The sequence below is a fragment of the Phyllostomus hastatus genome, unplaced genomic scaffold (genome assembly GCF_019186645.2).
Source record: "Phyllostomus hastatus isolate PE091 unplaced genomic scaffold, TTU_PhHast_1.1 phas_contig_477, whole genome shotgun sequence".
NCBI classification, from domain to species: domain Eukaryota; kingdom Metazoa; phylum Chordata; class Mammalia; order Chiroptera; family Phyllostomidae; genus Phyllostomus; species Phyllostomus hastatus.
In genome coordinates this window covers 1,502,146-1,521,502 of record NW_025333889.1, presented here as the reverse complement: position 1 = coordinate 1,521,502, position 19,357 = coordinate 1,502,146, and the positions used below count along the sequence as shown (strand labels likewise).

General features: G+C 64.8%; 1 protein-coding gene across 1 annotated transcript in view; it reads right to left on the bottom strand.

Moving 5' to 3' along the window:
- The window catches only part of PER2 (period circadian regulator 2), a 31,506-nt gene extending 17,581 nt beyond the window's left edge, over nt 1-13,925 (bottom strand). The window contains exons 1-7 of the mRNA XM_045845558.1: nt 13,793-13,925; nt 6,580-6,826; nt 6,075-6,134; nt 4,771-4,925; nt 3,412-3,533; nt 2,277-2,478; nt 617-668 (exon numbers count right to left, since the gene is read on the bottom strand). Coding sequence (XP_045701514.1) covers nt 617-668; nt 2,277-2,478; nt 3,412-3,533; nt 4,771-4,925; nt 6,075-6,134; nt 6,580-6,809 — 821 coding nt within the window. The 5' untranslated portion in view covers nt 6,810-6,826; nt 13,793-13,925. The remainder of the gene's footprint in view (nt 1-616; nt 669-2,276; nt 2,479-3,411; nt 3,534-4,770; nt 4,926-6,074; nt 6,135-6,579; nt 6,827-13,792) is intronic.
- Between the last annotated feature and the right edge of the window lie 5,432 nt (nt 13,926-19,357).

Genomic DNA, 19,357 nt, shown 5'->3' with positions numbered 1-19,357 from the left:
TGGAGCCATTTGCATTTTAACGGGGGAAGGGATGCTGCTCCAGCAGCGGGGTCGCAGCCCAACTTCTGAGGGCCCCACTGTGTGGGCAAGGGGGGGCCCTCTGACACTGCGGCGAGGTGCTCAGCCGGCTCCCCGTTTCAGGCCAACAACCCTCTGGGAAAGCTCTTGGGCTTTCCCGGAAAACTCGCTTCTTCAAAAAGGCATGCTCGGAGCAAAGCCTGCACGCAGTCTGGGGGTCCTCGGGGACCCTGGTGTCCCTGACTCCCCGGGCGAGGACCTCTGGCCCCTTTCCAGGTGGCAGACAGCAAGGCCAGCCCCCTCGGGCCCCTCCTCACCCCTCCTCGGGTGAGGACGGGGCTGAAGGGCTGAAGGGCTGCCTGTGCTGTCTTAGCCCCGCACCTTTAAGACACAACTCGACCAGGTGCTTCCACCCCCTTTGCAGGAATCCACGCGCCGCGTGGCCCCCAGCCCCCAAGACCAGGTGCTGGTGGGCTTGCGGCTATCCCCGCCCCCGGTGAAGCTGGGACGTGGGGAGACACCCGGGCCACCTCCGCGCCCCACCAGGGCTTGGGGCGTAAGGGTCGTGCCGCTTCCAGGTTAGGAGCGCCAGGCTTACCTGACGCGGCAGAAGAAAGACTTCTCCTCCATGCATTCTTGAGCGAAAGAATCTGGGAGAAACACCCCCAAGTCAGCACCTGAGACACTGCTACGCGCAGCCGGCGCCCCGTTCCCTGGACCCACGCCTGCCTCCATCGGAGCCCGGGGGCGAGGCCGACCCGCCCAGCGTGGGGCCTCTGGGCGTGTCCCCCCAGCTCTGGCTGACGTGGAGTCTCGTTTCAGGAGTGGGGCGCTTCCCCGCGGGCAGGCAGGAGTCTGCCACCTTGGGGATGGCTCAACGCCGCCCCAGACGCGCTGAGTGACCTCTGAACTCTGCGAGACTCTGACTGACAGGCAGGACCTTTGCACAGAAAGCCCTAAACGTGGCGACCGACCCATTTGGGGGGATACTCGCTTCTGACAGAAACAATGGCTGGCTTTTCATGGCTTACATCAATCTGTTCACTAACTCCTTTAAAGACACGCCCGGCAGGAACGGGGGTCAGCGGGGCGACCCCAGCAGGAACAGGGGTCAGCGGGGCGACCCCAGCACAGGCAAGGGGAAGGGTCCCGGAACAAAGGGCGTTCAGACGCGACCGTTCACTCAGTCGTTTCCCCCACGCTGCAGCGATGAGGGGAAGCAGCGCAGTCACCAGACAGGGAAACGATACAACATGACAGGCCGGGGCAGGCCTCCAAGACGTCACCGGGCCCTTCATTCTTACCCAGGCGAAAACTCGCCACGCCCCTCAGGGACGGGGCACCAGCCTGTTCGCAGGGAGCCCCTGCTGTGCGGGGACCAGCACTGCCTGGGCCCCCCCCTACCCCCCCCCGGACACGCCCTGCGTGCGCCGGCGATCTGACCGGACGGTCCTCGGGCAGCGTTTCGGGAGCCAGGGGATGGCTCTCCATCCGGAGCCAAAAGCGAGTGTCCTCTGCCCGAGAGTCACCCGAACGCCTGCTGTGCTTCTGGGCCCGGGACGGCTGCCCCAGCTTGTCTGGGGACCCCCGGCCTCGCCCTCCTCCCCTTCACCCCTCGGGACCCCTTGGAGTTTCTGTGCCCCCTCTGCCCTCAGCTCTGCAGTGTGAGCCCAGTGAGGGCGACGCTTCACTGGGGGACGCCCGCTGGCCACCCTGGGTACTGCAAGCCGGAGGGGCTGTGGGAACAGCCTGGGCTGGAGGGGGGGCCCTTCCTGCAGTCCAGCTGCTGCCGGGGCCCTGACCCAGGTTTCTGCTGAGTCTTGTCTGGTCGCCTAGTCCCCCACACCTACTATGGGCAAGACGTGTGCGGGTGCTGGACACGGTGTCCAGGCCCTCCGGACGCAGTCCCACCGTCACGCCGGAGGCGGCCATGGGCACGCACGGGGAGCAGTGGGAGCCCCCTCTGCGGACGCCCCCAGATATGTGCCCCAGCCTGCCCACACTCCGCAGACCCAGCCCCACGCCGGCCGCTCAGAGCCACTTCCCGTCCAAAGGCCTCCTCCTACATGCAGCAGCCTCTGTGATGCACCCCCGCCCTCTGAAAAGTATGGAAAGACTGTCCTTCTCCCTGGACTGACGCGGAACAAACACCCTTGGACCTCTCGCTAGGACAGAGGGCGGCGATGGCCGTGGCCTGGTCTCCGGCCGAGGAGAGGGGGCCAGCGCCCCCCCCCTGCCCGCCCCCGCTCGGGCCGCACCTGTCCCGCTGCAGACGCTCCAGGGTGGGAGCTTGTAGGGCGTGGTGGAGCTGTGGAACACGCTGACGTCGTGGGGCGCCAAGAACTCCACGAACTTGGCGTCGCGGAAGGCATCCCTCTTGCAGTGGAAGATGGAGGCCACCTGGTCGGAGACGTACAGGACTTTCCCGGTGACCAGGGACACGGCCGCGGCAAACATGTCCTGGAAGGAAGCACGGGCCGCGGTGAGAGTGGGCGGGGCGGGGGACAGGCGGGTGGCAGGAGCGTGGAAGGTGGGGCGGGTCCTGGGCCCCTCCCTGAGCCCTGATCAGAATCACTCCACTTCCCTCCTATGCAGCGGGGTCCAAACAGGAGAGTGTTTGAAGAACCACATCGGGGTTCCACTGCGAAAGGGAACCCGGGGGTGCCGATCCCCCAGAGATGCCCATTCAGGACTCTCGGGCACGGAGCCCCCAGTGCCAGGGCTGGCTGATCTGGAGATGGAAGGGCCACGCTCCCCTCTCCCTCTGTCACCTGGGCTGGCGTGTTCCTCCCCTGGGGTGCCGGGGGGTGCCGGGGGCTGCCAGGGGCTCCGGGCCCTTCGAGTTCACAGCTGCGGGGGGCAGGGGGTGCTGGAGGAAGGAGGCGGGCAGCGTGGGAGCCCAGTCACCAGGCAGCTTCGCCTGCCCTGCGCTCTGCTCCCTGAGACCTGGGGGCTCAGGGCACGGCTGGCCCGTGTCCCCTCCCCAGACCTCTGGGGCCCCTCCTTTGTGAACCGCTTAATGCGTGAGCTTTGCAGTCTCCTGCAGCTGAGTTCCAGTCCCGGGGCCCCACCCACGAAGTGGCCAAACATCCCCTGGGGTGTCCTCACCCTGCAGGGCAGGACACTCGGTCAAGGTGGGGGTGTCTTCCCACGTGGGAGGCACAGGGCGGAGTGGCCAGGAGGGGACAGCCTCTCACAGACGTCTGCGAGGGGGCTGTGCTCTGAGCAGCGGACTTCACGTTCTTTTCCTCGAGGTCCGGACTCCCTCCCTGAGACTCCGCCCCCGGCTGCCCCGCCCCAGCCAGCGGCGGGGGCGGGGCTCGGCGGAAGGACCACTGGCCCGCGTGTACACGCGCACGCGCGCACGCACGCACGCACGCACACACCACTCACCGCGTTCTTTAGGATGAACTCGGAGGTGACGCTCTGGATCTCCTCGAGGGTGCAGGAGGGCACGTCCGCGCCGCACGCAGGCTTCTCGCTGGACATGAGCAGCTGGTAGTACTCCTCGTTGGCTGCGGGAGAGACCGGGCACGGCTCTGTGACACGCGGGCGGGGGGACCGCCTCCCCGCACATGCACACGGAGCGGGCCAAACAAACAGAGGCCTGGGGTTGCCCTTGGAAATCAGAAAGCCCTCCGTGACAGTTTTTAAACGATAGGTGCACGTCCTCTTAACACGGCGCCGGGTTCCGCCCAGAGCGCACCGTGCCCCACGAGGGCGTCAGTCCGGGGCTGCGTCCCCGTCCCCACGCAGGTCGGCTGCGGCAGCCCCTGCTCTGCCTCCCCGGCAGCCTCCACAGGACACCCATCCAGACCAACGAGCACAGGGGCACGGGGGACCCGGCCTGGGGACAGAGGCACCGTGGGGGCCTGAGACCCGGGCCACGGGCGTCTGCCGGCGGTAGCAGCCGGTGAAGGGAGGTGTGTAGGGGCTCGGAGTGGAGGGGAGGGCATGGAGGTGTCTGAGCGCCACGGTTCGCGATTGGGCGGCAGTGGTGTCAGTTCCCGGGCTCTGGGGAAGCGGCTTCTGCCCTGGGTCCTTAGACACAGCCCCCGGCCAGTCCGCCCACGGGCGCTAAAGGCCGTCCTGTGCTGCCCCCTGACCATGAGACCCACATGGACGGATGGACGCCCTCAGGTGGGTGGGAGCTGGGCGTCGGAGACTTCGTCTCTGAGCGCGCCTACGGTGGGAGGGGGCGCCGGGCCCGCCGGCCCACAGACCACCACCCCGGCAGCTCGGGGGTCCCCGGCAGCACGGAAACGGACAGCCCAGAGTCTTGGGTGAAGCCGCTTGAAGACGTTGCCTCTCCGGGAAGAGCGCCGTCGCCGCCATCATTTCAAGACGGCGGTCCGCAGTCGGCCGCTGGGGGTGGGGAGGGGTGGCCTCGGTTCCATTCCTGGCAGCTCCTACTGCCAGGGCGTCGGGGCCCCCAACTCCCGCCGGGGCCTGGGGGACGCGCACTGTCCTCGCCCCACCGGCCCCGGCCCCAGCCCGGAGCAGCACAGTGGCGTCTTGTAAGTGGGTTTCTTTTACCAGCTGGTGTTCTCCCTGCTCCGTCCTTTCCCGCCACCAGTGGGGCCCGGGTGAACGGAGACTCCCAGTCAGGGCGGCCTCACCCAACTCCTAAACCCCTCCCCCCGAGGCAGCAGGGCCCCAAAGCCAAAGCCACAGCCACAACCGTCCGGCTCTCGCTGGGGCGGGCGAGAAGCTGGGTCCACAGGCCTGAACAGACCCGCCCGGCGGACGCACCTTTCACCTGCTTCACGCTCCGCAGGGCGTACTTCAAGGTCGCCAGCGTGCTGGCCTTCCCCTTGGCCTTCTTGTCCGCGGGGAGGTGGACCTTCAGCTCCTTGAGCGTGCGGATCAGCTCCTTGTGCGTGTCGGCTTTGGCAGACTGCTCACTGCTGCGGGGGCAGAGACAGGGGCAGTCAGACGCCCGCCTCCGGGCCCTTTTCTGGAGAAACTTGCGTCCGGTCTGGTTTCTCCACCAGGCCCAGGACACCGGGGTCCGAGGAGCTCCTCGCGGCACCCCCGGCCTCGCCCCGGTGAGCAGCGACATGCACGGAGCGGCTTGGACGCGGACTCAGAGCTGCCCCGGCCGAGGGACTGCCTGTGCTTGCGGCCCCGGGCCTGGGGAACGCTCAAATGGGCGACGCCGTGTCCCGGAGCGCAGCTCACAAAGGTAAAGTAACAAGACAGCAGGTGGTACAGCTGCCAGACTGGAGGTGAAAGCGTCGTTTCGGATTAGTGCCACCAGTGCCTCACCGGCCAGAGAGCCGCCCTGCCTTCCCTCTGTGGGTGAGATGGCTCCCTCCCTCCCGTCTCACGGACACCCCTGGCCTCTGCCTCCCGCTTGGGGCGCTGTTTGGGTGTCTGCCGGCACCGGTGCGTCCTGACAGCTATTCTTTGTGCTTTCAGATAAACGCCCGCTGCCTCTCGCCCCAGCCTTCTGTTTTCAGGTTCATACCTCCTGGGGGCCGGCAGCACCCTCGCCGGTTGGGGCCACAGAAAGTGTCTCCAGATGGAAAAGACTCGCCCCTGGGGAACCACTGCTTCAGCCCAAGTGACGAGTCGGACGTCCCTCCAGCTGGCTCCCCCCCCCCCCCCGACCCCAGTAGGGTCTGGGCCATGCCCAGCAAGGCCTGCTGGTCGACCCACCACCTAGCCAAGTTGACCAATGGCCGAGCTGGGCGCTCCCTGTCTGTCTCAGCTGGAGAGGGGTCACGTGATGCTGACCACGGAGGACAGCCGTGGCGTGCTGGGACGTGAGCGAGCAGTGACAATGTCTGTGGGCAGGAAACTACAGATACATTTGTCACAGATATCTCAGCGGGGCGAGGACGTCCCAGGTGGACGCGTCTCAGAGGCGGACGAGGCCTGCTGGGGGAGAGCTGGATGGGGACAGACCCAAGTCCTCGTGGGGGGTGGGGCTGTGGGCAGCCCGTGGGGACAGACGGCCAGTGTCTGAAGGGGCTAACAGGCTCTAGCTGAAGCGTAAAGGAGTCCCATACCCCCGGAACCTGACCTCCGACGACGGGTCTCAGGGGCCTCACCTGCAGCCGCTGGTGGACGGGTGGTGCTCTGACTTCAGCATCAGGCTGAAGGCGTCTGGACTGCGGGGACGGGAAATGGAGGCAGAGCTCAGAGACCATTGCCCCGCACCCGCACCCCCTTGGGGACAGGCTGGTCCCACCACCACAAGAGACACGCGGTTGAGGTCCCACGGGAACGTAAGACCTTCGGGGACCCCAGGCTAAGGGAGCAAGGCCGTGCCGTCTGCGGCATGCAGAGGCCGCCCGCCTCGCCGCCTGCGCCCCCCCCACCCCCCACGCCCACCGCTGCTCCGAGGGCGGGCGGCCCTGCAACACCAGCCCTGGCGGCAGGACGGGGAAGGGCAGACCCCGGGGTGTGTCAGTCGTTCCAAGTTAACAAGATTTTCAAAACTCTGGGGAGAAAGTCGACCCGCACGATCTAAAGGTGGCAGAGCCACCAGGTGACGGCAGAAACGGGGCCCCGAGGAGACACACGGGGCCCGACAGTGGCGCCCGGCGGCCCTACCTCCCGCGGGCGCCCGGCGGCCCCACCAGCATCCGCAGCTCCTTGCCGCTGTCGTCGCAGTCGCTGCCCCGCGAGTCCTGTCCCGTGGAGCTGTTCTCCATGGCCTCGGTCCCGCTGGAGCCGCCACTCATGTCCACATCTTCCGGGAGCGGGGCCTGGCTGGGCGCGGGCTCCGCGGGGTCCCGGGTGGGGCTGCTGGGGCCGGGGGCAAAGCCCGCGAATCCGTTCATGGTGGCCCTGCAGGGAGCTGGCAAAGGGGAGACACGTCGTCAGCCAGACTGCGCGCCGTGGCCGCTGCCGCCATCACAGGGCTGCCCCGGGAGCCTTCTCTCCATTTCGCCAAGCGGGCAGGTAGTCGCCGGCCACCCGCGGGCATCGCCCGGCTCTCTTGTGCGTTCTCGGTCAGGGAGGCCCGCCGGCCGGGAACTAGGGAGGCGGTGGGATTAGGTAGCCTCAGCCCCTGACCTGGAGTGGCCGACGGCCTTGCCAGGAGGTGACGAGACTGCCGATCACCGCCCAGCAGAGGGGACTTTGGGAAACATACAGACTCCCACCGAGTGGCTGGCGGGGCCTGGGACCCTGCATGTTGTCTGGGGTCTGCCTGGATGAGGGGGGGCAGCTGAGCTCAGCAATCTTGGCCATCGCCAGGCAGCGGGCAGGGGGAGACCCCTGAGATGAGGCTGCAGGCGGGGGCGGCTTTGGGGAGGGTGTGGCTATGGGGAGCGGGCGCCCCCTGCGAAGAGAGCAGGGAGCTCAGGGGCTCCAGGCGATGCGCCAGCCCCAGCACTTGAGTGCGCGGGTCTGAGTGGGCTTGCAGGGGGGCAGGGGGCAGAGGGGACGGTGCTCAGCGGGAGTCCACACTCTGTCCGTGTGAAACAGGCCGCAGCCGGGAGCCATGGGAGTGCTGTGCGCACCAGACTGACGTCACTAGTTTGCAGGTGGACGGGCGCCTACCGCTGCGCTGGACAGAACTTGAACTTGGGTGCTTTGGGGGTGGGTGGGTGGGTGGGTGCAGGGGCAGAAACTTGAGCCAGACCAGCGGGAAGGCGCTCACTCCCACTAACTCTGGAAGAGAGACACGTGGGTGTAGCCCGAGGTGCCACGGGGTGAAAGGAAGGCCTGGGAGGTGCCCTCCTCGGTCCACGGGAAACAGACACCCACTCAAACCAGAGAGTACTGGGGGGAACACCACCAACCCCGCCCCCTGCCGTGAAAGGGCGTGGCGGGGGTCAGGGGAGCCACGCAAGCCGAGCAGCCCTGGGGCACCAGGTGTGGGGGCAGAGAAGCTGCAGGCGCCCCGGCCCCTTGTGGCTAGGTGCATAACCCCCTTCTCTCACCTCCCGGGCCCCGAGGCCAGGACATCAGGGCGAGGGGACCCACTGACAAGGCTCCCAAAGGCCAGTGTCGGGCTCCAGGTGGGGAGGGGTGACGTGGAGGGGGGTCCCCAGGAGGCAGAAGGTGCCCCACAGCCTCCTGCACTCAAGGAATCGGGCCGGACGCCAGCCTGGCAGAGGTGCCACCGGCCGGCGGCAACTACCGACGCGGCGCCGAGGGCCTGACGCCGTCCGCTTCGAGCGTCCTCACGGCCACTGCCCCGCACACTCTCCGTGGGGGGCGGAACCGGCAGGGCGGCACTGGGGCGCGCCCCGTGCCCATTGAAGAGGGGGGGCTGGACGCGCTGACGCGGGGAATGCTGGGGCATAAACAAGCCCGTCGGGGGCGGTGCGTGGCAGCAGCAGCGAGGCGGCAGGCTGTACCACGCACGCACGCACACACGCGCGTGCGGGGCTCACGCAGAACGCGCCAGCTCGGGTCCAGACACGGCGTGGCGGTGCCTGGCGCGCTCTCACCGCGTGCGGCACCCAGGGCGGCGGCAGGGCACGGCCCCCTGCCCCCCGGGAGCTCATGCTCCGGCCGGCGGGGAGACGTCAGGGCACCCACGGGGACCAGCGCTCCGCGTGGAGGAGGAGGAAGCAGCAGGGCAGGCTGAGGAGGGTGGGGGCGGGCAGGCCCACGTCTAGGCGACAGGTGACATGTCTGACCCGGTACCCGAGCCCCTGTGCTCGGGGCGGACTCCAGCCCCCTCGGCCCCGCCCCCCAGGCCTGCAGCCCCTGGCTCCGTCCCCGCCGCGGCTGGGCCCAGCCCCCCCGCCCATGCTCCTCCTGGCTTCACACCTCGGGCTGCACGGCCCCTGGCTCCTCCGCCCCTGGCTCCTCCGCATGTGTGGCGTCAGACGCTGCGCCGGCTGCTGCCAGAGGGCCTGTGAGGGGGGCTGGGCGCAGGGAGGGCAGTCTGCGGAGGTGAACTCTGACCACGGGGGATGGGCCGGCGGATCAGTCCTTGTCCCGTCCCTCCCCACAAGGGCAGTCCCGGAGCTCCGTTCTCTGTCCTTTCCTGTCTCTTCTGGGCAGTCTTGCTGATGAGGCTCTGGGGCTGGGGGACCTACCGCTGGGGGCCGGCCAGGGCGTCCTCTCGTGTGTGTGCCCCTCCTCCTCCTCCTCCTCCTCCTCGCTCGCCCCTCCCTCGCAGGCCCTGCCCGGGCTGCCCCTCCCAGGAGACTGGAACTCTATGCCAAGACGCCTGAGCTAAGACAGACTCAAGAGTGTGGGCCGGCTGGACGCCAGCAGAAGAACATTCCAGGCAAGGACAGCAAGTGCAAAGGCGGGGCATCTGACGAAGTCGCGGAGTCTGGAGCAGAGAGGCCACGGCCAGAGGGGCGCCCTCTGAGGTCAGGGCCGGAACTGCGCCGCACAGGGGCAGAGCCGGACTCGGGACTCCGGACTCCGGGTTCATTCTGCCGGGATGGGGAACTGCTGGAGAGTTCTGTGCAAGATCCGACCCCCACCTTAACGGGGCTGCGGGACGGGGACCCGCCCTCCTCCCAGGGGCTGCCCACCTAGCTTCCCGGACCCCTCCCATTTCTTCCTGCAGCCCCGGCACACGGCAGGTCCTTCCTGCCGAACGGATCATGAGGGCCGAGTGGCTGCTGAGCAGCCCCTGGACGGCGGGGGCTTCAGCGGGCCCCCCACTTCCTGGCCATGGGGTCCCGAGCAGGTTCCTGAGCTCCCGTGCCTGTTCCCTCATCTGTCAGATGGGGCCGCAGCAGCACCTGCCTCCGACCAGCTGGCGGGGGGGGGGGGGACGGGGGCCAAGTGCGAGGTGTCTGGGGTGCGGTCAGTGTCCACCGGAGGCCAGCTGTCATCACCGCTGCCAACCACAACGGGGCAGACACAGTGAGAGGTGCCGTGGGTTGTAAAAGGAGGAATTTCACCGCCGGGGGAGCCGGCCGTGGGTAAAGGACTCGGGGCAGCGGCCCCACCCAGGTGCACACACACCTCCTGGGGAAGGAGGGGCAGGCACCGACTGTGCAGGCTGCCCTCACACCCTGGGAGCTCGGCCTGGCCCCTCGGAGGCTCCTGGCTGTCACCCTCCTGCCCTGGCAGCCTGTCTGAGCAGGGCGCACCGAGAAGGAGGGACAAGACTCCCTCAGGGGGAAGACAGTCTTTTCGCAAAGAGGGCCAGGCAAGTGTGGCGGAAATGTGAAACAGCAAACCGGACCGAACCGCCCCAGACGTCGTCATTCCAGAAAACACGCGCCGCGCCACTCAGCACTGATGGCTCTCACGGACCCACCCCAGGCCGCCAAGCCGGCAGGCCGACATGCCCGTCAAAGCACGCTGCCTCCCACCATCCACCCGCCTGGGCAGCACTGCCTGGGCCCTGGGCAGCCCCAGGAGCCCCAGGCTCCCAGCCCTGGGGGCGGAGCTCGTGGGCCAGCGTGCCGGGGGCCCGGCACGGAAAGGGGCTGCCCGGAGAGCCGGGCTGCCCCTCTGGCAGGAGCTGCACACCTGCCCCTCGGGTCCCCTCCGCTGTCCCCTTCCCAGGTGTCCACGCACGGGCTCTGTCCCTGTCCCTGGAGGACAGTCAGACCCAAGGAAAGGAGCTCATCTCGGGCCTGGACTCCAGTCCTTCCTCCATACCTCTGGCAGCACGGGCTGCCCCCGCCGGACAGCCGGACAGAGGGCCGTTTGGGCAGAGTGTGGACTGCGCTGAGGTCACCGTCTGGGCCGGGCTTCCCAGGAATACGGGAGGGGGAGGAGGGGGGTGGAGGGTGGGCAGGGGCCAAGGGCTGAAACTCCGAAACTGGCTGATGGGTTCATGGGTTCCTTACACTGTCCTCTCCACTGTCACATATATTCAGAGTTTCCATAATAAATAGTTAAAAAGAAAAGAAACACAAGCACAGCCTGGGCCCCAGTTGCACCTGCCACAGCCACCCCCCAGGATGGGTAAAGGCTGCTCTGGCTCAGGAGCCTTGAGCCAAAGGGGTAAGTTCAAGTTCATTTCCTTATGCAAATCAGACATCAGTTCAATCTCTGAAGGCGATCAACTTTTTGACACAGAAGTATAAACACAAGCAGAAAAGTCTCAAATCATAAGGTCACAGCTTGATGTAGGTCCACGAATTGGGCACCTGTGTTCCCAGCCCCCAGCCCCTCCGCGACCCTCTGAGCCACCGCCCAGCCTGGTCCCCACCTGGCGGACTGACACTCCCTCTCCCGGCACTTGACGCAGCAGGATCCCGGAGCCTGTGCGCGCCGCGGCCGCAAGCCGGCGGTGTTCTACAGCCCCGGATTTACAGCCCCAGGTTTACAGCCCCACATTTACAGCCCGCCGCTGCTTCCTGGTCGGAGCCAAGTCCCCGAGGCCAGCCCGCTGTAATCTGAAGAAAATGTTTGTCCTGCTCAACAAACACCGCGTTCTCCATGGCAACAGCCGGGTAACCGAGGAAAATGTGACCGCGGCCGTCCAGCGCTGGGGGGAAGGCGGCTAGGGAGCAGCGGCGTGTCCCAGCCTCTCCGGACCCTCCAGCACTCTAAGTTCCACCTGGGACTCTGCAGACGCGGGCCAGCGCAGATTGGAAAGGACGAGGAGGCTGGACGCCGCTGCCCCGCTGCGGCCCTCGGGGAGTGAGCTGCCCGAAGGCCTGCGCCCCGAGCTGCTCCTGTCCCTCTGTGTCCCCAGCCAGAAGTCTCTGTCCCAGCCAGAAGGAACTCTCTGGAAGTGGAAACCCTCCAGGCCTTCAAGGGCTGCAGCCCGCTCAGCCTTCAGCATGGCCAGTGGCCACGACCCCTGCCCCCTGACCAGTGACCGCTCACCTGCTCACCCACTGCCACTGATCTGCACTAGACTGGGAGATACAGTAACAAACCTGCCACAGGCGTGCGGCAAGGAGCATGAAGAGTTCACAGAGGCCCCCGCTGGGAGGACAGGAGGGCCAGTGTCTGCCAGGGCGGGCCGCGGGCTGTCTGCCTAGCCCTGGGGTTCTAGAGAGTACATGCGGAGTGGGGTTCTTCTGACTGCATGCAGAGAGGTCCGCTGAGGCCGGTGAAGTTACGTCACCATTTAAAAACAGAGGCCGGGTTTTTTCTAAAGTAAAGTATGTGCTTGAGAAATAGTACAAACGAAAAGAACGCTTTCTATTTCCTCCTGGCCTTCGGGGGACATGCCGTCCAGACCAGCCTTACAAGGTCTGAAGGCAAGAACATGTCAGAAGCCCATGTAGCTGCCGGGGCAGTCCTTGAAACAGACCTCAAAGATGGCCTCACCTGACCCCTTGTTACAGATAAGGAAACTGAGGCAGGGTGGGGGGGCGGGAGCTGAGTCACTCAGCGGCAGCAGCCGCCGGCGGGCAGCGGGGCGGGCCTCCCCCCACCAGCACCAGCCTCCACAGAGAGCCTGGGCTGCGTTAGTTCTGCACCAGTGAATCACACCACGATGACAGTGACAGGTAACTCCGAACACCCACGGCACCATCCCTGTGTTGGCATATCACGTAGCTTTCCCCTTAAAAAGGAGTGGAAAAGCGCCTTTTCCATCTTACCCCTGCGCCTTGTAAAAAGTGATTAGCCTTGTACTTAAAAACTCCATGGTCAAACCCAGCCTGGGACCAGAGACCCTGGGGTGGGGGTAGGGGCACCAGGGAGAAGTCAGTGGCCCCGCTCTGTCCGCAGGGGGGGGGGGGGGTGCTCATGGGGGCTTCTGCTATGCCGCCGGGGGTCTTAACATTTGAGGGCCCAGAGGCCCCTCCCCCTAAAATTCCAGTCCAGTCAGGAGTCAGCACCCAATTTCAAGCTTTCAGAAAACCTCAGCAGCTCACCCGGACCCAGATGGAGACCCTCGGGGGGAAGGGAAGCCTTGCAGCACCCGGGCTGGGGCCCCGCGGGTGTCTGGGCCTCGGTGTCCTCGCCCATCAAGGCGAGGGGCCGCCCTGGATGATTTCCAGGGTACCTTCCGACTCTGTTGTTCTTTGGGTATGAATCAGCTTACCACACGGGTTTATTTGCGTGGGCTACAGAAACCATGGCAACAGAGCTGTCATCCCTTAACCTGGCCTTCCGGAAGAGCATAGCAGGCTGGCACCTGCCCCCTGTCTACGGCCAGGACTTGGCATCCAAGGGACACCCCGGAAGGATGGTGTGATTGCTGTATCACAAAGTGGGGCCCCCTCCGTCTACCAAACCTGGGGAGAGAAAGAACGGGGGAGTCCAGCGCGGGCACAGGGGCACACGAGGCGTGCCTTCCGGCCCACAGGGTTCCCAGGCCTCCTAGTCTCTCTGCTCACCCACTCCGGGGGACCCGAGGACTGTGCAGGCAGGGCTCCTAGACCAGCGCCCACCCGTGGCCCTTCCCCAGATGGAGAAATGGCTCTCTGGCCTCAGAGCAAGAAGCCAGTTCCCCTAGGGGCTCCCCGTGTTCCCAGAAACAGTTGCACTGGCCCTTGGTTGCCTTGACCTTTCCCTGCCCTCTCCCCATTGAGTGAGGGAGAGGTCATAAAAAAAATGATCTGTAGAAGGACAGGCTGGTGTGGTGGCCACAGCTGCTCTGGGACCTGAGACAAGTTTTCTAACCTCTCTGAACCTCAGTTTCTTGATCTGCAAAATGGGGATAACAGTACCCACCCATCCCTCACCCTCCAGGCCAATTTCAAGTCTAGAAGGATTCCCATGACCCAGGAATCTCCGGGATCGCACCTCCGTGGGCTGGCGCAGCCGCCACCGCCCCCGGAGCCCACCTGCCAGGACCCCAAACTCGCCCGCCCGCCGGCCCCGGGCAGCACCGACCGGCGGCGGTTACGTAACCAGCGAGCCGGCGGCGACTGCACTAGTGACCGCCCCAGCCCGGAGCCGGTCCTCCCCGCCTCGCACTCACCGTGGAGCTGCGTCTTCGCCTGTTTCCTGGTCGACTCGCGCGTCTGTCCGCGGACCCCGCGCTCGCTGTCGCAGCTGCCAGGAGCAGCGCGTCGTCCCCAGCGTAGACCGCCGCCGCCGCCGCCGCCGCTGACTCGTCGCTGTCACATAGTGGAAAACGTGACCGCGCGCGCGGCGCCCGCCCCCGGTGCCCCCATTGGTTGCGATGCAGCCTCATTTGCATATCTGGAGGCTGGGCCTGCGAGTTTCACATGTCCATTGGCTGCGGCGCCTGTCGCTCTCTTTACATAAGACGCACATGGAACTCCATGTTCATCGCGTCGGTTCCTCAATGAAGAACCGGCGCGCTCGTGCCCCCCTCCTCGTCCTCGCAAGTGGTCCCTTCCACTTCCGGCCTCGGCGTCTTCCATTCAAGACAGCCCGCGTCGGCGGGCTCGGGGAGCGCGGAGTGGAGCGTACCACCGCGGGGCAGGGGACGGGGACCGGCTCTTACGCACCTCGGTCCAGCCGGCGGGGCAGATGAACTCCCGCAGAAGCCCAGGGCCAGGGAGGCTGCCACTTTCGGCGACAGGCCAGTGGCGCGTCCTCAGCGGCCACGGCCGCGAGAAACTCCCTAAGGACATCTCTCATTCACGTTTCACATTCATTTACTCACTCATTCATCGCTACTAGGCGCTCGGCTTCCCAGGGGACCGACACCCGGCGGCCCTGTCTGAGCTTCCCGGGGCATGCCCAACCAGGCCACCAATGCTGACACTTGTCCCAGGACTGTCAGCTTCCAAGAGGCCTTTCTTATTTTTTTTTAGACTATGTGTCTCTGTTTTTGGTTCAGGAAATAGGAATATTCAAACTACGGAGGTACCTACGTTTGAAATGAATGATGCCCCCGCCCCCAATCACGCCATTAGGAAGAAAGGACCATCTCTCGGAAAGGGAACTTAATCAAATGCTGAGTTGGGCGTTGCGGACCGTAAATTCACCAGCCCTGGAATCACCCCCGCAGGCTCCGTGAAGTGTGAGTGAGAAAGGAAGGCTTCAGGAAGGAGGGAAGGCTACAAGCCACAGAGACACAGAGCGCTGGTCCCTGGAGCACGTTGGCTGAGACCGTTTGTTCTTTCAGCAAATGCTGTGTGGGGCATGTTGAGCCCCCAGCCTTCTGTCTATCAGGGGTGTCCAGCCTGCGGCCTGCAGACCGCGGGCAGCCCAGGATGGCTATGAATGTGGCTCAACACAAAATTGTAAATTTACTTAAAACCTTTTTTTTTTTTTTGCTCATCAGTTTTCACTAGTGTCCGTGTATTGAATGTGTGGCCCGAGACAACTCTTCTTCTGGTGTGGCCCAGAGACACCACTGGACACCCCTGGGAAGCGTCAGGAGTGACCTAGCCGTGGGCCAAGAACTGCGTGTAGGACACGACTCACGTGCAGGCCCCAAGGCAGTGGGGCCGCAGCCTCTGCAGTGCGGGGTCTGGTGGGAGCACGAGGCTGTCCCTGAGGGGCTGAGGCGGCACCGGCTGTCCCAGGAATGGGCTGGCAGCTTCTCCCTGCACGTGTCCCATTCTCCTTCCTGGGCTCTCCTGTCAGGACGGAAGGGAAGGAAGAGTCACGACCCGGCTGCCTGCAGCCAGACCCACATTCAGGAACTCTCACCACTTCTTTCCCTCGTCTGGACAAGTGTGTGCGTGTGACGTGGTCAGACACAGAGGCAAACCAGGGCAAGTCCCAAGTTCATCAGGGCAATCTTCCCTGGTGGGCCCTGGGAGGCCTGCTGTGTGGCTCACACTCCCCTGTGTGACTGTGCCCTCCTCCTGCTTCTCTGACACGGACACCAGGACACACTCCCCACCCTGCTCCCTAACACACACACCCAAGCAAACCCAGACCCAGCTGCAGGGACACACCCACGAGTCCCTTTGTTTCCTCACTGTACGTTGACGTCAATGGAGAACTCCATTGTTCTGGAAACCAGAGTAAACACTGACAGCTCACCCAGGCAGAGAGATTCTCCTGTCGCACAACTTTCCCCGTCCTTGCTCCTCGCTCGGCCTGCATCCTAAAGCCACATTCCGTCCCCCCCCTCCAAAAGGTAGCCTTTCCTAGCTCGATAATGAAAAGGTTGAAGCAATCACTTTAGAAAGCAAATGTTGTAGGTTTCCAGAACTCTTCGGGATCTGACGTTCAGTGTCTCAGCTTCTTCGCCCTGGTTAGCGGACACTTGCATTCGCTGCACAAACGTCAGCCGGCACCGGGTGGGTGGGGCGTGCAAACACGCCTCTCGCTGAGCCCTTGGCTTCCCAGGGTCTGTGGCGCAGGGGTGAGGAGGCGGGTTCCGGCAGTCTCCCCTAAGACGGGGCGTGAGTCCCGGGAAAACGGGACAGACCCAGGCGGAAGCCCGCACTCCCGCTCCAACAGAAGAACACGGGGGGATGGGGGGCAAGCCCCAGGACCAGGCCGAGCCCGAGGGTGCCATCCTCCCCGAACAAGGTGGTGAGTGAGTGAGTGTGTGTGTGTGTGTGTGTGTGTGTGCTGGGCATTCAGGGGGCGGGTGGAGTGAATCCTTTCCTGGTCAGCCTACACTGACCTGCTAATGTGCTGGGATTAGCTGTCACCTCTAGCACAGAGGTCTTGGCCAGACAAATGGCTGCTGGCACCGAGGGAGGCAGGCTGGGAGCAGGAAGCCTGGGGGTGGGGTGGTGAACCAGCTCCCCGGCTGCCTGAGGAATGCTGTCCTGGAGGTGGCTGGCCGGCCTCCGGTGCCAGCCTTCCCCCTGCCTTTCCAGCCAAAGGCTGCTCTGGCCCAGTCCCCGGTCCACTTCCACCCAGGCCTGGTTCCTGCCTGCAGGGCCCCGCCGTACCCAGGTCTCCGTGCCCTTGCCAGACCGCTCGCTGGCTCTCTCGTGCGCGCATGCAGGCAGCCAGCTAGTTACTGGGCCGCTCCTGCATGGCACACATTGTGCGGGCCACTGCCTCCTCTTCTCGCGACCCCATGGTTTGCGGGTCAGCTGGCAGGCGCACAGGCTGGGAACGGAGAGGACAGGGGCGGGGAAGAGAGCCGTGTCTGTAAACAGAGCGTGGCCAGCCTGTCCTCTCTGAGGAGATGGAGGAGACGCTGCCGATCGTTCTGGTCCTCTAGCTGCTGAGTCCCCTTCCTGGGTCTAGGGACACCGGAGACGAGAACGCCAGACCCCGGTCTTCCCTCTCCAACCCCCCTCATGCCCAGTGCTGGCGCAGAGCTGCTCAACCCGCCTGCTGCAGGCTGGGGGCAGTGGCCACTCCCGGCAGGGACACCCTCAGGGGGGTGGGCCCACCAGCACGGGCGGGGCTGTGTCTAGGGGTTGCAGACCCTGGCGCGACAAGGCCCACCTGTCCCTCCCTCGTGGTCGGGAAGGCCCTGCACCGGCATGGCTCGGGGAGCTGGCGCCTCTGCTGTGAGGGTCCGTGGACCAGTGCAGGGAAGGCATCTTTGCTGGGGGCCAGCCACCTGCTGCTGAGGGATTTTGTTGTTTAAACTCAGCACAGGTTCAGGGAAGGCTGCTCTTTGTTTTGGGGAGACACGTGCATGTTGCGTGGTCACGGGTCCCCCCCCAGAGGGCGGGGGTTGAAGCACCCAGTGAGCAGGCTCCATGGTCCCCGACCCCACCCCGGAGAAGCCGCTCTCCAGGGGAGCCGCGTGCGTCTTCCCGCAGTGCCGCTTGGCCGTCTCCTCGCTGTCCCTTTGCGAGGGGCAGCTGGACAGCACAGGGCGATGGCACAGGCTGGGCCCTTCGGTACCGTGTCGAATGGAGGCGGTGAGCGTGGACACCCGTGCTCCGGTCCCCAGTCTGCGGGAGGGACAAAGCGCCCCAGACTTCTCCGTGAACTGGCTGTCAGCCTCGGGGTGTGGATTCTCACAGCTGCCCTTTGTCACACAGAGAAGGTTTCTTTCTGCGACAGTTTGCTGAGAGCCTTTTTATACCGTCATGCAATGGTGCAACTGGCTTTTAGTCTGTGGTAATCATTATTTGAAAATATTTCCTCCAAATAAATCTATCCCATTATTCTGCAGATCTGCGAATAGTTGAGGTCACACGGCTCTGTCTCCATGCTAGAGCACTCTGGGTAGACTTGCTTCCTTCACACTGTATCTGAAAAGGGGAATTAAAACTCAGTGCCCAAGTCTCTCTGCCTTTTCTAAGTTGTCGGTTTCCTCTTTATTGCCATAAGAATGCAATGATTAAATGCGGACCCACCTGACTTATTGTCAGTTTTCCAAATAAAAGCCATGATTTTAATGGAAGCCAGAAAAACTGGTTGCCATTGTGTCCCTTGAGAAAGGATTAAACTTCCTGGTCCTGAGGCCATTGAACTAAAAACCAAGGATTTCAGGAGATGAGGGCTTAGCCCCCGGAGGCAGGGGCGGGGGGGGGGGAGGGCGAGGCGGTGGGTAGGTTCGCTTGGGGTCAGAGCTTCGCCGGGCTTGAGGGCCGACGACGTGTGGGTTGGCTTCTCTGGTCTCGGGCGCCCTCAGCCCCTTCCCAGGGTTTCCCGGCTGCCAACGCCCTCGCCCTCACGCTGGTGGTGGGCGAGGAAAGGCAGGTTTCCCTTAAGACCACCGTGTCCGAGGTGCCACCCACGTCCCCACGTCCGAGGTGAGTCTTCAGAGGTCGGAACGGTCTCTCTTCCCTCGGCGTGCCACCCAGCTCGGCCTCGGGGCCGCTGCCCTGGACTGGGGAGGGCCCTGCAGAACCTGGTGTCCTGTCTCCTTCCGCCTGGTGCATGTCCCCAGAGCTGTCACCTCAGCTCCCAGCTGCCTGCTCTGCTGAGGCTGGGGCTTAGGGGAATCCCGGCTGGCACCCCTCCCCCTGGAAGTCCTGGACGGTGTCAGGAAGTGGGGGGCAACAAGGCCCCTCCCTGGCAGGGCGTCTGACCCTTCACAGAGCCGAGGTTCATGGATGAACAAGGACCTCAGGGTGCCCCTCGCCCTGGGCCAGCTGTGACGGAGCACGCATGCCTACTAGGCACCATGCTCAGCCATTTCCGTGAATTCTCTCATTTGATCCCCACAACTCCGAATGGCCTGGGTCCAGACCTCCCGGACCCTTTGTAAAAAACACCCCCGAAGACACAGTGCAATGAGCAATCATGTGGGCCTGGGCCTAGGTCAGGGGCAAAGGCAACCTTTGTCTGCAGAGTGATCTTGTGGCTGCCCTCAGCCCTCACGGCCCCGCCCCTGCAGGGCCTGGGAACAAGGTGGCCAGAGTCCAAACTCCAGCGTTCCTCTTGTTCTGGAACATTCCCCTCCCTTGCAGCCTCCCTCTGCTGTGTGAGTGGCCGTGGCTCCCAGATGGGGACGGCCAGCCCCTCCCCCAACCCCCCTCCTGCCTCCGCCGCCGCCGGAGTCTCTGCCTGCTTCCCCTCCCCCAGACTCTGCCCTGGGCCAGCCCGCCAGTTACCTGCCCTGTGGGTTCCTGCTCACCGGCTTCCCCTCGGAGCCCAAAGTGGGAAAACGCCACTTGTCCCCAGACCAGAGCTTTTTGGGAGCAGCAGAGAGGTTTGACTCCGGGACCTCTGTCGGTGGGAGACACCC